Source organism: Myodes glareolus, chromosome 12, assembly GCF_982192425.1.
Source record: "Myodes glareolus chromosome 12, mMyoGla1.1, whole genome shotgun sequence".
NCBI lineage: Eukaryota > Metazoa > Chordata > Mammalia > Rodentia > Cricetidae > Myodes > Myodes glareolus.
Window position 1 is genome coordinate 12,164,228 of NC_142037.1, and position 15,058 is coordinate 12,179,285.

At 38.7% G+C, this 15,058-nt stretch overlaps 1 protein-coding gene across 23 annotated transcripts in view; it reads right to left on the bottom strand.

Moving 5' to 3' along the window:
• Ktn1 (kinectin 1) overlaps window positions 1–15,058 on the bottom strand; it is a 100,527-nt gene that overhangs the window by 13,536 nt on the left and 71,933 nt on the right. For 9 of the 23 annotated variants that reach the window (XM_085698492.2, XM_085698494.2, XM_048430047.3 and 6 more), the window contains 7 exons: window positions 12,248–12,337; window positions 6,344–6,424; window positions 5,709–5,798; window positions 5,489–5,581; window positions 4,368–4,439; window positions 4,058–4,141; window positions 3,815–3,898 (listed from right to left, as the gene is read on the bottom strand). In XM_085698492.2, the coding sequence (XP_085554618.2) occupies window positions 3,815–3,898; window positions 4,058–4,141; window positions 4,368–4,439; window positions 5,489–5,581; window positions 5,709–5,798; window positions 6,344–6,424; window positions 12,248–12,337 (594 nt within the window). The remainder of the gene's footprint in view (window positions 1–3,814; window positions 3,899–4,057; window positions 4,142–4,367; window positions 4,440–5,488; window positions 5,582–5,708; window positions 5,799–6,343; window positions 6,425–12,247; window positions 12,338–15,058) is intronic. The other 14 variants (XM_048430051.3, XM_048430046.3, XM_048430050.3 and 11 more) reach the window with 3 other exon arrangements.

Consider the following 15,058-nt stretch of genomic DNA (forward strand, 5'->3'; position numbering starts at 1 on the left):
GAAAAGTCTGTCAGATAGTCTAGGCCTATAGGTCAAGATGGATTCCCCAGCACTGCAGAGAAATCTTGAGGTGACTGTCCAGCTGTTCTTAGTCACCTGGAGGTGTCTGTCTCTGTTGTTTCTTAGTTTTGAAAGTGGCTTGCACTGCCCAAGTCTCTCATGGATTTGAAGAGTCTATGTAGTAATAGTGTAGTTTTCTTAGTTTGACAGAGTTTTGGACTCATCAAGATAGAATAAATAATGGCATATTTTCTTCTAAAATGCCAGATACAAATGGACTGGACATTGTAAATGTAATTCTTACTTGTTCTTATTGTATATAGTTTCATTTGTTAAAGTTAATACCTTTCTTTTCTATTTATTTATTCATTCATTTTTTTGTTTTGTTTTCTTTGTTGTTGTTGTTTTTCAAGACAGGGTTTCTCAGTGTAACAGCTCTGTATGACCTGGAACTCGCTTTGTATACCAGGCTGACCTCGAACTCAGAGATCCACCTGCCTCTGCCTCCCAAATACTGGGATTAAAGGCATGAGCCATAGCCACCAGCCTGATAATAATTCTTACTGTATATGGTTTTACTATGTTAGAGTTAAAATCTTTCCTTTTTATTTAGACAAAAAGAGGGAAATGTTGTGAAATAATCTTTTTGTACACTGTAAAGATGTGTCACTCAGATTGGTTTAATAAGAAGCTGAATGGCCAATAGGTAGGCAGGATTTTTCAGGGAATAGATGACACTGGGAAGAAGCAGGGTGGAGTTGCCAGCCAGATGCAGAGGAAGCAGAATGTACAGGAGGAGAGGTAACAGCCACAAGTCACATAGCAAAATGTAGAAAAACAGAAATGGGTTAAGTTCTAAGAGCTAGTTAGGAACAACCCTAAGCTACAGCTGAGCTTTCATAAATAATAGTAAGTCTCTGTGTCATTACTGGGGAGCCAATAGTCCCGATGAAAACCTCCAAATACAAAAGTCAGTTGGGTACTGAGAGTTAGCTGTGTTTAAGAGAACATGCTACTCTTAGAGAGGACCTTGGGTTGATGCTCAGCACCCATGTACTGACTTTAACTCCAGTTCTAGGGGATTCAACGCCTCTTCTGGCCTCCACACGTACCAAACATTCATGTGGTTCAAAGACAAATATGCAGGCAAAATATCCATACACATAAAATAGTAAGCCTAAATACTTTTAAGAGAGTCAACTGTTTATAATGTCAAAACAGTTTAAGAAACTTTGAAAACAGCCATGAGCATTCTAGCCTAAACTGCACCAGTAAGAAATGCCAAGGGGCTACAGAGATGCTCGTCGGCAAGAGCACTGGCTGCTCTTCCAGTTCTGAGCACCCACACCGCAGCTCACAGCCATTCCTAACTCCAGGCCCAGTGGGTCGAATGCCCTCTTCTGGCCTTGGTGGGCACTAGACGTACATGGAATGCATGGACATACAAGCAGGAAAAACACTTGTAGACATAAAATAAACTATTTGTTTTTTAAAACGGTTAAGTCTTAACATAGAATGTTCAATAACCAACTTGTCAAAACAGGCTGTATATAAACCCAGTATCCATGTATAATACCTCTTCTCTCACAACTGTGTCAATTCAATAGAAAGGAAATCATCCATATTGCCACAAAAGTTAATGCCAGGCATGGTGATGTACACCTTTAATTTCAGCATCTGGGAGGCAGAGGCAGACAGATCTCTGAGTTTGAGGCCACCCTGGTCTACAGAGTGAGTTCTAGGACAACCAGGGTTACACAGAAATCCTGTCATAAAAATGGAAAGAAAAAAAAACTACTGATTTTGCCTCCAAGCCATAGGCATGACTTCCAAACAACTTTGGAGACTAAATAAGAGTAACAAGTAAGTAACAAGCAAACAAACAAAAATACTGACATTTAAAATGTAATGGGGAATTTCCACTTGGACAATATATTTGGGGAATCAAATTTGAATGCCTAAAGCTATTTGCTTTTCTTACTTAACTGAGAGCTCAGTTCTCTTTGGCAGAGAAGGTCACCTTTTGGCACAAGAATACAACAATGTATATATGGCCAAGCAAATTCATTTTATTTTAAAATAAGGCAACTATTACAATCACTTAAAATGGTCTCCTAATAGTAGAAAGAACCTTTTAAACCACATTTATAAGCTTACCACAGTGACATACACAGGCCTGGCAGGTGTAATATACAGCAAATACATGCACAAAACTAGTCTTATATTGCAATGGAAATGGGTCTAAATTAAAACAAGGGACTGGTAAATGAAACAAATTTTAAAAATAGGAGTGGGTGGGTGTGTGGGTGCGCCCACATATACACGTACATACACATATACATAGTACTCTGTATTTACTTCTCATATAACTCTTAGAAACTAATTCTAATAAATCACTGGAATGCATCCTGGGTGTCATGGTGCACACCTGTAAGTCTCAGTAAATCACAATGCTCTGAAAGCGGAGGCAGGAAGAGTGCTGCCAGTTCAAGGCTAGCCTGGATTATGTGGCCAAGAACGCCAATTAGGAACAAACAACCAGGTAGAGGAAACAAGGGAAGACAGGGAAGGGTAGGGAGGAAGAAAAAGGTGAGAGGTATATATGAAGATGCTATGCTGAAACCCAGTATTACATGTCAACTTAAAAACTTTCAACAGTAAAAAGAAACACACAAACATCACTGCGGCGACAAAGAGCGCAGGAATGAGAGTAATGAGGTGGGAGGGTCTCCTTGTACATGTGCAGAGCGAGATGAAACAATCTAGAGTAAAGAGAAACTTACTGTATTCTTCCTAATATGCTCAGATACTTTAAAAAATTAATATGCAAAATTTTACATCACAGAAAGATACAATGATTAACTATAAAACAGAACAAGACAGCTGTTTCCACCCTAACAGCTCAGCATGCCAACAATCAGTACAAATCCTAAAACTTTAACAACAGGATCATGTCTTAAAACATTTAGCTGCAGCTAGGCCTGGTGGCACAGTCCCCACTCTTGGGAGGCTGAGATGACCCGAACTATTAAAATCTCTCAGCTACCTTAGACAATTTAGCAAGACCCTTTATCAAAATAAAAAATGGGGGAGGGACTGAGGATATACTTCAGAGATAGAATGCCTGACTATTATGCATGAGGACCTAGGTTTGATTCCTAGAACCACAAGAAAGAAAAAGAAGGGAAGAAGGGAGTCAGTTAGTCATTTTAGGTTATTATGTGTTAGATAATATATTGATAATGAATACTGGCTTATATCTGTAATCCCAGCTAAAAGACTGAGACAGAAGGATTACTGTGAGTCCGAGATCAGTCTACGTAATAAATAGACCCTGTCTCAAAAGAACAAATAAATTACTTTAAAAAATTCTGAAATTTACTTTTAAAACGACTTAGTTGGAAGCTTAGATTGGGTCACTCCCTTGAATGAAGAACACATATCTGTAAACTTTCACACGCTTCCTACAGGTCAGACACTCAGGAAGCCAAGTTACCTGAGACAGTTCGAGAAATAATCCTTGCTACTCCTCCAATCTTTTGTTTCTTTATTCACCAAAAAGTAACACACTGTTTGAGAAATTAGAACAGAAAAGGCAGGAAACTTTGAAATATAGTTGAAAGCCAAACATGCCATTATTAGGAGCTAAGAAAAAAAGACCCATCTTCAGAGGCATCGGAAGAGGAAGACTGGCTCCATCTGAACAGAAGTGCCAAGCTAAAGGTGTTAGCCAGGAGGAGTCTGGTGGGGCAGTCACCCCAGCACACGTGTCTCCAGAGCCCACTGGGCGCTCAGAGGAAGGCCAGCTGCTTACCAAGTTAAGCTCCTCATTCTGTCTTACTGCTTCAGAATATGAGTCATCAAGCTTTCTCTGCAACTCAGTCAACAGATCTTTCAGCTGCAATGAAGTTTAAAGTTTAAGATTGATCGCCATGATGACCCATACTTGGTAGCTACCTGGAAGCTCTTCTACACACAACTTAAACGGAAATAAAACACTCTGTCTCTACTTAATTTGAATTGAAAGGCGATTTTAAAGAACTTCTGCCACACGTACCTCTCTGACTTCTGTCACATAAGTTGACCGTTCAACCTCTGCCTTCTCCAGCTCCATCTCCAAGTGTTCTCGTTCTCTTCTCAGCTGTCACACAAAACAAGGAAGTCATCACATTTTCCTTCTGTTGTTTTTCCCATAATGGGAAGTAAGGATACTCAGGAATTTAAAACTATATTAACTCAAACTATTCAAAAGAAAAAAACCTAATTATATCATTAGATATAAAAGTAGCCTTAAAACAGATAGTTGGGCAATCCAAAATGATAAAAATGGGCTCACAGGTTACAAGTATAACTATCAAATAACATACATTTTCCATATCTTGGTTTTCTCTTCTTAGTCGCTCCAGCTCTTGCTCTGAGGACGTAAAGGAGGATTGCATCTGAAACATGAGACAGCGTAAGAGAGCCACTGGGGACAGAGGCACCCCACTCTCACCAGAAGAGTGGACTGCACAGGCTCCTCCTTTCACATGGGTGTCCATGTTCTGAGCTGGGACATGGTATGATCTACAAATGTTTGGGCCACAATTCTATCCTAGATCACAGGGTAGCTTACAGGGTTTTTTTAGTTTTGCTTTTTAAATTTTTACTTATTTTATTTGGGGGAGGGGCAAATAAAAGGCACTGTGCACTGAGGTCAGAGGACAACTTGCAGGAATCAGTTCTCTCCTTCCATGTGGGGTCCTGAGGATGGAAGCAGGTTGTCAGGTTTGGCAGCTGCTTTTACCTGAGAACCTTTCGCCAACCCCACTTAGAGGTTTCAAAATGTACCCCATACTGAACTGTCAAAAAATTCTTAAAAATAAGAGCCTCACTCACATATAACTTCATTTCAATAATGCTCAGAACCTACCTATTTATATGATCCTGTATTAAGAGCCAGCTAGAATCACTTAATTTTGTTAACATTAATAGCTAATCACTATATGTAATCCCCAAAGGTGTGTTTTAGTTTCTCAAGACAGGGTTTTTCTGTAGTTCTGGAGCCTCCTGGAATTCACTCTGTAGACCAGGCTAGCTCCAGCACAGCCTCCAAAGCTACAGAGAACAACCTACAGCCTGCTTGCAGCTTGCACACACAAGGTACCTCATGCATTTGTTTCTTCACTACACCCGTAAATATAGCAGAAAAAATAAGACTACCAAGAAAAAAACAAAACACGAACAGAAGAATGACTTAGTTTTTTCTTAAATACAACATGGATAGAGCAATATTTGAAGATGAATTCTGAACCCGGGCTTCTTGACTTTGTTGTCGTATGTGGTACCATCACTTTCAAGGCACTGTGCTGCTACCCCAGCCAGGGCTACTTCACATGATCCCTACCCCACCATGGTGTAAGGCGCAGCTGATATATCACAGCTCCCAGAGGACACTAGTAGGGACCCCACTGCTCGGCACAGCTGCTCTAAGCTCATCCTTAAATACCTGCTTAATCGTCCTCCTTGACTCGTCAGCTTTAACCTTCCATTTACTTTCTTCTTGTTCCACACTTCGTTGCAGTTTCTGTAAGATGCCTTCCTGTAGACAAAGGCAGAATTAGTCTAAAAAATTCATATTCTAGTGTCAAAATAAAATCACATAGGCCAGGAGAAATACATCAATGACTTAAACATATAATCAAAATGTAATTCAAGTCGTTTCCTACCGTTTCTGCAAGGACGGCCTTGTACTTGTCACACTCTAGCTGCAGCAGTGTGTGCATCTCATCAGCTTCTTTCAGTCTGTGCTCCAAAACCTGCAACAACAACAGTGAAACTGTTCAGTATCTGACAACATAATAACCGGGCAGAAATGACTTATGACGGAATATCACATTTCAACCTTCCCAAGCAGCAATGCGCTGATGTCCATTTGTGACATTTGCAGCAAGGATGCACTCTTTATACTCACGGGAACAGCTAAGGAGGCCCATAAATAAACACTACAATGCTTATGCCACACAGGAATAAGGAGATTTTACTCCTGCTGCCTAAGACTCAGAACAATCACAGGCCTGCACTCTCTGTGGTCAAGGGTAAGAAGGAAGCCAGTTTCTGAGTGAGGCTGAAGTTATCTGGGGTGCTTCAGAAGCCAGTGAGAGCGGCTACGTATCTCAGCTGATCTTTACTTACAAAAATTAAACTAAAAAGAAATAATAGCAATTAAACATTTGGTTTTAAAACTGAAGGAACCACATTTTTTTCACTACCCAACTAATAATATGTCCTTTTATTACCCCAACATTACTGAGAACAAGGTCTGACTGTTCCACCTCACAGTGTGTTTATCTCCTGAACTGACCTTGACCGTCTCTGCATCCGAAGTCCCAGCCACACTTGCCTTTGCCTTCTTTTCAAAGCCACGTAACCATTCACTGTAACTCTGTGGGGAGAAAGGTCCAGTCATCAATTTACAAAAAAGTCTGATTATTAAAAAAAATATTCAAGCATCTAAAAGCACCAAATCAGACCATTATAAAAGAAAACCACACTACATACATTGTCATTATAAATATATCAGAGGAGGATATAGCTTTCACAGATTGAACATAATCCAGTTTTTAAAAATAAACATCAACAACAACAAAAAACACCAAAAGCCAAATGATGCCACATGCCTATAGTTACACAGCCTAGAAAGCATGAACAGGAAGATACTGAGTTCAAGGCCAACCTGGGATACATGTGAGTTTCAAGCCAACCTAGGCTACATAGGGAAACTATAACAAAGGAGAGAGGGAGGGAGGGAAGGAGGGAAAGAAAAAAAAATTGAAACAGGGCCTCAATATGTTGCCTAGCTAAGCTTGAACTCACAAGAATTCTCCTGCCTCTTCCTCCCAAGTGCTAGGATTAAAGACAAACGCCACCATGGCCAGCAATAAATGAGTAAATAAATAATTTAGTGTTCACTAAAAATTAAATACGCACACATTACTATAAAATGAAAAGCTTTTTATCCACACCAAATTCTACACACTGAATTTTGGAAGCGATGGCAACAGACCTCAGCTCAGAACTTATGCTCTGTTGTCCTGAGAAGTACGCATGAGCAGAAAGCTGCTGAGCTCAATCTCTAAAAAATTCAAAATCTAGAATGAGCAGCTTTTCAAAAACTTTTCCAGGTGAAACAATTCTTAAAATGAAGTGGAATTCAAAAATTCAAAGTCTAACGGAAGGGGTTCTGTTCAGAGAATTTCAGTTTTTTTGAAGGTACTCAAAAGTTCATTTTCAAATTAAAAAACAAAACCTGCATTAGAAGAACATTTTAAATCATAATGGGAATGATACACACACATTTAACGCCAACAAAAAATTGGCTTCTGTTTATAGGTCAAGTAAAGAAAGCAAAACATTTATTGTTGTTTTAGCCATTATCTGAAACTTTAGAAAAAATTATAAATTTCTGAAGCTTGTTAACATAACTTTAACCTGTGATAACAAGTGTTTAATATTATAAAATCAAATTTCTTCTTACATTTTTTGGTTTAGTTTAATTGATAAAGGAAATGGATAAAATGTTTATTAACTCTATAATATGAAGCCTTCATTTCTGTAGCTGAAAGGGGGCTTTCTACAAGGCTGCATAAGAAAAGTGAGTGGTGCTGACATCACTCCACGCTGCAATGCTTTCATGGTCTGACAATGTCAAAAGCCTCTATCCATTTAAAAGAATGGCATTCTCACAATATAAGCTCAAACCACAAGAGTGTACTGTAGCAAAGTACTTTAGGTTCAAATACTGGAATCCAATATGAATTACATAGTTCCCTATCTGGATCTATTTTATACAGTGGCAATAGCAAGCAATTAAAAAAAACTCTAGTTATGCTCATTTATTCTAATAATAATGAGTTTTATGATAATCCTGTCTTTGTTTTCTTGTGTATACAGCCCTGGCTAGTCTGTCATATAGACCAGGACGGCCTACCTCTCCTTCCTGGAATTAGAAGTGTGAGCCACCATGTCTGGCTAAATTAAGCAGTTCTTTTAGAAAGCTAGAGCACATGACTCTTAACCAGCACATGAAAAGTCTAATATATATTTTAAAGTACAGACAACATGAAGCAAGCTTCAACTTTTAACAGGAATGTGAACAAAACACAAAGAATATCATCATGTCTGATGGTGATTTAGATTTAGTTACTGAAGGTCAATAATAATGCCATTAAGAATGAATTTAACCAGGCATGATGGCACATACTTATAATCCCAGGTCAGGATTCAGAGACAGAAGGATCAGTAATCAAGGCCAGCCTGAGCTGCATGTGTGGCAAGACCATATCCCCAGACACGCGAGCAAGTAGTAGTAGAACAAACAATAGGTCTGTTAATATTAAAAGGAAAACTCTGGGGGCTGGAGAGACGGCTCAGTGGTTAAGAGCACTGGCTGCTCTACCAGAGGACCTGGCTGGGTTCAATTCCCAGGACCCACACGCAGCTCACAGCTGTCTGTAACTCCAGTTCCGAGGTGCGCAGCACCCTCATACAGATACACATGCAGGCAAAACACCAATATACATAAATATCTTTTTAATTAGAAAAAAAAGTGATGTCTACAATCTTTGAAGAATAGAAATTACAGATCTTCAGCATTCTTGGCTCATGAAATATTGTCAAATAAGTAAATCCACCAATAAAACATAAAGTAGAAACAAAAGCAGATTATGGCCACTGAAGAAAAGGCTATGGAATGTATTAACAGCCCCTTCCCCTAGGTGATCTGTCTAATAAAAGTCCTTTCTTCAGTTCTGTGCACCCTCCCCACAGCTACAGAGAAGCAGGACTCTTCCCTCCTTACGTGAATGAACAGTAGGGTGCATGTACATAGACCCTAAAGAGAGAAAGCAGCTAACGTTCTACTACTCAGACAGCACACCCTGCACCCTCCTAGAGAAAAGGGCCAGTCCATGCTACCAAAGGCCATCACAGACAGCCTGAGGAAGCTCCATTAAACCAGGCAAGCAGATGTTACAGACCTCAGGTCCCACTACCCACCTTGAAATACTGACCCTGAATCAGATAAGCCTCTAATGGGTACCAATTTATGAGTTATACAAAGGACAGAGGACACAATAGCACTGGACATTCCGTCAGCTAAATCCAAACTACCAGAAACTATAACAGGACACTTCTAGGCTAACAATGAAAAAGGTGAAATGCAGTACAATTGCAGGGAATCAGCCAACCAAAAACACCAATCACATGTTATTTTATTTGAGTTCTAATTATAAAATAAAATATCTTTATCTGATTGGCATGAGCAATGTATATTAGGGAAATGACTAAATATGTAAAATTAATATTTATTTTTTTAAATAATTCTCATCTCTTAGGACTATGTGTTAAAATATTTGATGATAAAACACTCTGATGCTTGAGCTCCTTCTGAGTGACCTAACAGAGGTTCTCTGCTGTGGAATAATGCTCTTGTACACTAGAAAGATTTGTCTCTCATACTGGTTTAATAAAACTCTGGCCAGAAGCCAGACAGGAACTATACATAGGACAACCAGACCAGAAGAATTCTGGAACGGGGAAAGGCAGAGAGTCAGTCACCAGCCAGACGCAGAGGAAGCAAGATGAGAATGCCTTACTGAGAAAAGGTACCAAATCACATGCTAAACATAGCCAAGAATTATGGATTAATTTAAGTTGTAAGAGCTAGTTAATAATAAGCCTGAGCTAACAGGTCAAACAGTTTATAGTTAATATAAGCCTTTGTTTGTTTCTTTGAGACAGGATGGCTATGGGACCAGGAGGGACATAAACTTTATGCCACAAAAGGCACCCAAACATTTGGCAAGAATTTCCACATAAAGCCTGAGAAAGCTTTAAAAAAAAAATTCTAGACAAACAAGAACAGAGTCAAGCACAGTTTCTTTGTAGCCATCTTTACTCCAATAGCCTCTGTTTACTAGCAGCAAGTAGAGGCATTGCTCCTTAAAGCCTTCCTGACTCAACATTAGCAAAAATCACATGGCAGCTCTTCTAAGAGGCCCTACCACCAAACACTTAAATGGTGTTTATGAACCATATGAAGCGGCATGCTTCTTGGTGATGGCATGAACTAGAAACTCCACAGAGTTGTGGCAATAAATGTGGCTCCTACCAGAACCTCCACCATGAAGCTAGACTCTCAGAAAGGTAAGGAGTGGGGTGAATCTAGCCACCAAAGAAGCAGCTTTAATCCTAGCCTATTGCTTAGCAGATTAAAGATTCACATGGTCAGAAAAAGATATAAATATGCAGTAAAGAAAGATTCAGATGAGAAATACCTCTCAACAGTTTACAGTGTTTAAAAATATATGTAGGTTTGGGAGAGGAAAGAAAAAGAACAGAGAAAGTACTTTAAAAAGAAATAAAGTAGTTGGGTGTGGTGGCACAGGGCTTTAATTCCAGTACTTGGGAGGCAGAAGCAGGCAGATCTCTGTGAGTTCAAGGTATGGTGGCACACACCTTTAATCCCAATACTTGGAAGGCAAAGGTAGACAGATCTCTGTGAGTCTGAAGACAGCCTGGTCTACCGCATTAATTCCTGGACAGCCAAAGATACACAGAGAAACCCTGTCTCAAAAAACCAAAAAAATTAAAAAATTAAAATAAAAGAAATGGAGTAAAAAGAAAAAGCCACATAAAGATGGAAAATACACTGAAAATTGGGAAACTATATGTTATGATGTGGTTTTTGAATTGTTTGACTGCTGAGGAAGGAGCAACAACTGCTAAAAGACATGATTATAAATGCTGCTGGATTAATACAACCTAGATATTTTGAAAATATCTTGACTTCAAAATTTAAGTCAAAAGATATGTTACTTTGGAGAAGAGGTTTTGCTTTTGTTTCTACAGGAAATGGGAAGCTGGGTTAAGAAAAATCAGGTTTGATCAAGGAAGACCCCCCTGAGAAATCTCTGATAGGAGCAGATGAACCCAAGTGATCCAACATTCCAGAGCACCTCTGTTGCCATTTCCTCTGAGGTCTATACCCAGAACAGCCTCAAGACTGCTGACTGAGATGATCCAGCCTCACAGAAGACTCCAGTCAGGACTTGACCATAAATCATAAACTTCCTTTGGGTCCCCATAAGAATATCAGTGCCCCCAATCAGCAGGAAGTAGTCTCGAAAACTACACGCACATTCTCAAAAAATGGATAATGGATGTTTATCTTTGTTTCAAGTATTGGTTACAAGTTGTTATGGATAATGGTCAGGAAAAAAAGCTAAACAAAGGAGATTAGATTCAGAGTTCTTGTTTTGAACAGAAAAAAAAGGGGAAATGATGTGGGATAATGCTCTTGTACACTGTGTCACAAGTATTGGCCAATAGTCAGACAGAAAATATAGGTGGGGTGAGTAGACTAAGAGAATTCTGGGAAGAGGAAAGGCGTAGACTCAGTCACCTGCCAGACACAGAGGAAACAAGATGAGAATGTCTTACTACGAAAATGTACCAAGCCATGTGTTCTCAACATGTAAGTCACAAGTCCTCAGCAAAATCTTTATCTCCAAAAAAAAAAAAAAAATCTACATTACAATTCATAGCAGTAGCAAAATTATAGTTATGAAGTAACAAGAAAATAATTTTCTGGCTGGGGCAGCACAGCACGAGGTGTATTTACTGTATTTACTGGAGGGCGGCACAGCAAGGGGAAGGCTGAGCACTACAGACAATGGAAGTGGGTCCTGGGATTGTCATCCCATTGCCTACACTTTCTTAGTAAAAATTTAAGAAGGCCTATCTCACCATTCTAGCAACTTCAGAGACATTCCCTGATCTTCTCTGCCCTCAAATACTTGCTGCTGTCTGAGCAAGCTACTTTCCTATCCTACTAGAACCACGTTCAACCTCACACCTGGAGTGAAGAACAGCTGAACACCACGGTCGCCGGGTGGAATACACTGAAGGACAGCTGGTAAAGCTAAGAAGTAGTCACTTTATTGTTGGTTTTGTTTTCCATTCAGAAAAAAAACTCTTTTCCAAACACATCTACAAGCCATTCAATTTGATAAAATACAACACAAGTTTCTGGCACAGACAGATGAGCTGTGAGCCAAGTTACTCAGAAGCACACCTGCCTTGGTAAGTCACAGGGACACTGAGCAGTTCAGCACGCTAACAAATCAAATCCAAAAATGAACCACTGCTACTGACAACTTCCGACATAATTCACGTTAAATGTTAAAAAGCAACAGATTTATCTTACCAAATTAGAAGGGACAGACACCATTGGAAATAATCTTTGGAGAAGTTCTTTGGCCTCTAACTCAACAGCTTCCACATGTTGCTGTCTTTCCTAAAGAGAAGACATACCGGGTCAAACTTACATGGTTATACAATTTTGCAAGGGGGTAGGGGGAGCTATGACCTTTGAAACTCTAATGAAGAAAAAAGTCAATTTTTAAAACTTACTTTAATGTTGAAAATTATAATTTTTGTCACTTTAAGGAAGTAAGCAAAACATACTTCCTTAAAGACAAAATCTGTAGAATCTCTAAAACATCCTAAATATTAAATAATACCTGAGTTAATAAATCCAAAGCAGTAACTGACAATACGGATTGTCTTTGGCATTGGAAATAAAGTGCTTTGCCCCTCCAGAAATACTTCACACACATCCCTTCCTATCAACAAAACCTCACACATGACTTTACCAAGACAAACATATTTGGGGGAAATAAATGAGGCTTAGCAACCAATAAAGGTTACCAAAAAGAGCAGTGACACTATCCTGTTCTGTAAACAGAAGGGAAAAATACGTTGTGATGGGAAGTAAGAATGGGGGAGGGGAGGGGCTAATTAGAAACATTAATAAGAATACTTTTGATACACAGTGGGCAGTAAATTTCAACTATTACTAATGTTTAAATTTCTTGATTTCTTACTCCAATTATAAACTCAGAATTATGGTTTGTCAAAATTAGGGAAATAATCTGATCACACACACACACACACACACATATCTCTTCAAATCTAATGTTCAAACTACTTCTGTAAGATTCAAAAGCAAACAAACAGAAAAAGACACTATAAACCTATAAAAATGCACACCAAAGCCAACAAAATCATTCCACATACTACTGGAGTCGAGAAAATGACAAGAGGGGAGCAAGCAGCACCTCAACCATCTCTCAGCTCTTTGAAATCTGTCACTGACTTAAGACAATTTAAGAAAATGTTAACCACATGAAAATCTAAATTATTACAAGAGAAACTAGAAATTTCATATTCTATGCACACTACAAGGTGCTGTACTATTAAAGATTAGTGGTAATGTTTTAGAATAGCTGTTACTAAGTATTTTCAAAAATTTAGTAAAGTCCAAAAACTTGTATGTATATACCTAACTGCACAAAGTAAGATATATGAAATAGCAATTAAAGAAAACAATTGCTATTTCAGAAATAATTAAGATGACTGATCTCATCTGACTACAGGTAACATGAAATAGAAGCATCCTGAACCACAGAGGTAGAAAACTTAGCTTGTAATCAACAGCTACCACGCATACTATTCTACAGAGAATGTTTAGTTACAAAGTTTTCATTTGACATAAATATGGTTGTAAATAGCAATTTCCACTCAATGCTTGAAAAGGATCTAATTTTAGAAACTGAATTATTGATCCATCGATCAGAATATGCAAAGTATCTTTTATGTAAGTCTGTCATTTACAGTTTCTAACAAGTATTTATTACTATAAAAGTAACTCTAGACTAGGGGTGGTAGCTCAATAACTACATAAAACTCCAGAAGCTGGTATGATAGAGTTTGCCTGCAATCCCCAGACCTGGGAAATGGAAGCAGAAGGATCTCAAGTGTCAGGCCAGCATGGACTTCATACTGAGACCCAATCAAAAAGAGAGAGAGAAAAAAAGAGAAGAAAAATCTAGTTAATGTAAAACTAAACATCTACAGCCACAGCTACACAAAGAAAGCCTGCTTCAAAATAAATAAACAAACGTCTAAGAACAGTAAGCTAGTCTTCATTTTGATTTCTTTCTAGCCCCTAAAAACACTAACGGTGCTCTATGTAGTCACATCACAATGTGTGGCACTTAGTCAGTCAACATCACTCACATCCATGCTATGAAAGGACTCAATTCTGTTAAGGAAAGACCGGAGTCTACTCCCCATAAATCATTAGCATCAAGACATCATGCACACACTGGAGTTCCCTTTGTGCATTAGAAGATGCAGCAATGCCTTGTTCAGGAAATGCATGAAGAACACATTAGGTCTAAACATGAAAAGCCCATACTAGAAAGTTCCCTTTGTGACAGGTGACTGCACAACAGGAACCCTTCACAATTAAACTGCATCTGTGTGGCTAGAGCCTCAGTCTCTGGCCTAAATCCCTCTGGCAGTAATAGCCGCCAACTCTCTCAACCTAAAACTGGACGAAAATTTTCACCACAGTAAGCATAAATCTGCTGCACTAAAGGACATAAATATACATAAAATTAGCAAATCATAAAATTGTGCTGATACTAAGAAATTGTTTCAAATATCCAAAAGACTTTGTAATTAAAACACAATAGATTACCTTGGCACACAAAAACTTTCAGAATGTGGAAACATATGCGATCATATGGGGGCATTAATTAACCTGGCTTCAAAATTCAATATTCATGCTGCATTCATACTCAGTTGTCCTGCTGTCTACTGCTCCACTATTAGGACATTTCTCCCCAGTGGACAGACAAGGCTCAAGAAGAATGTCCATTGTTGTTTTGAAGATGAAGGGAACATATTTGTCGGAAGTATTTTTTATATTCATCAAGATAATTCTCCATTCATACTAATATTCCATACTTCACAGGACATGTGGGCCACAACTGCCCAGCCACTTCAAAATAGAGTTTTAAGTCTCTCTCTTCTGAGGAATCATCCCCAGCAAAATACTTGGAATTGGAACTTTTTCTGTACTATTTAAGATTTCACTGTTTCCCACCTTGCCTGATTCCTCCTGGTATGCTAGACAAATGATAGGTTTCTACATCTGTTCCATTAATTC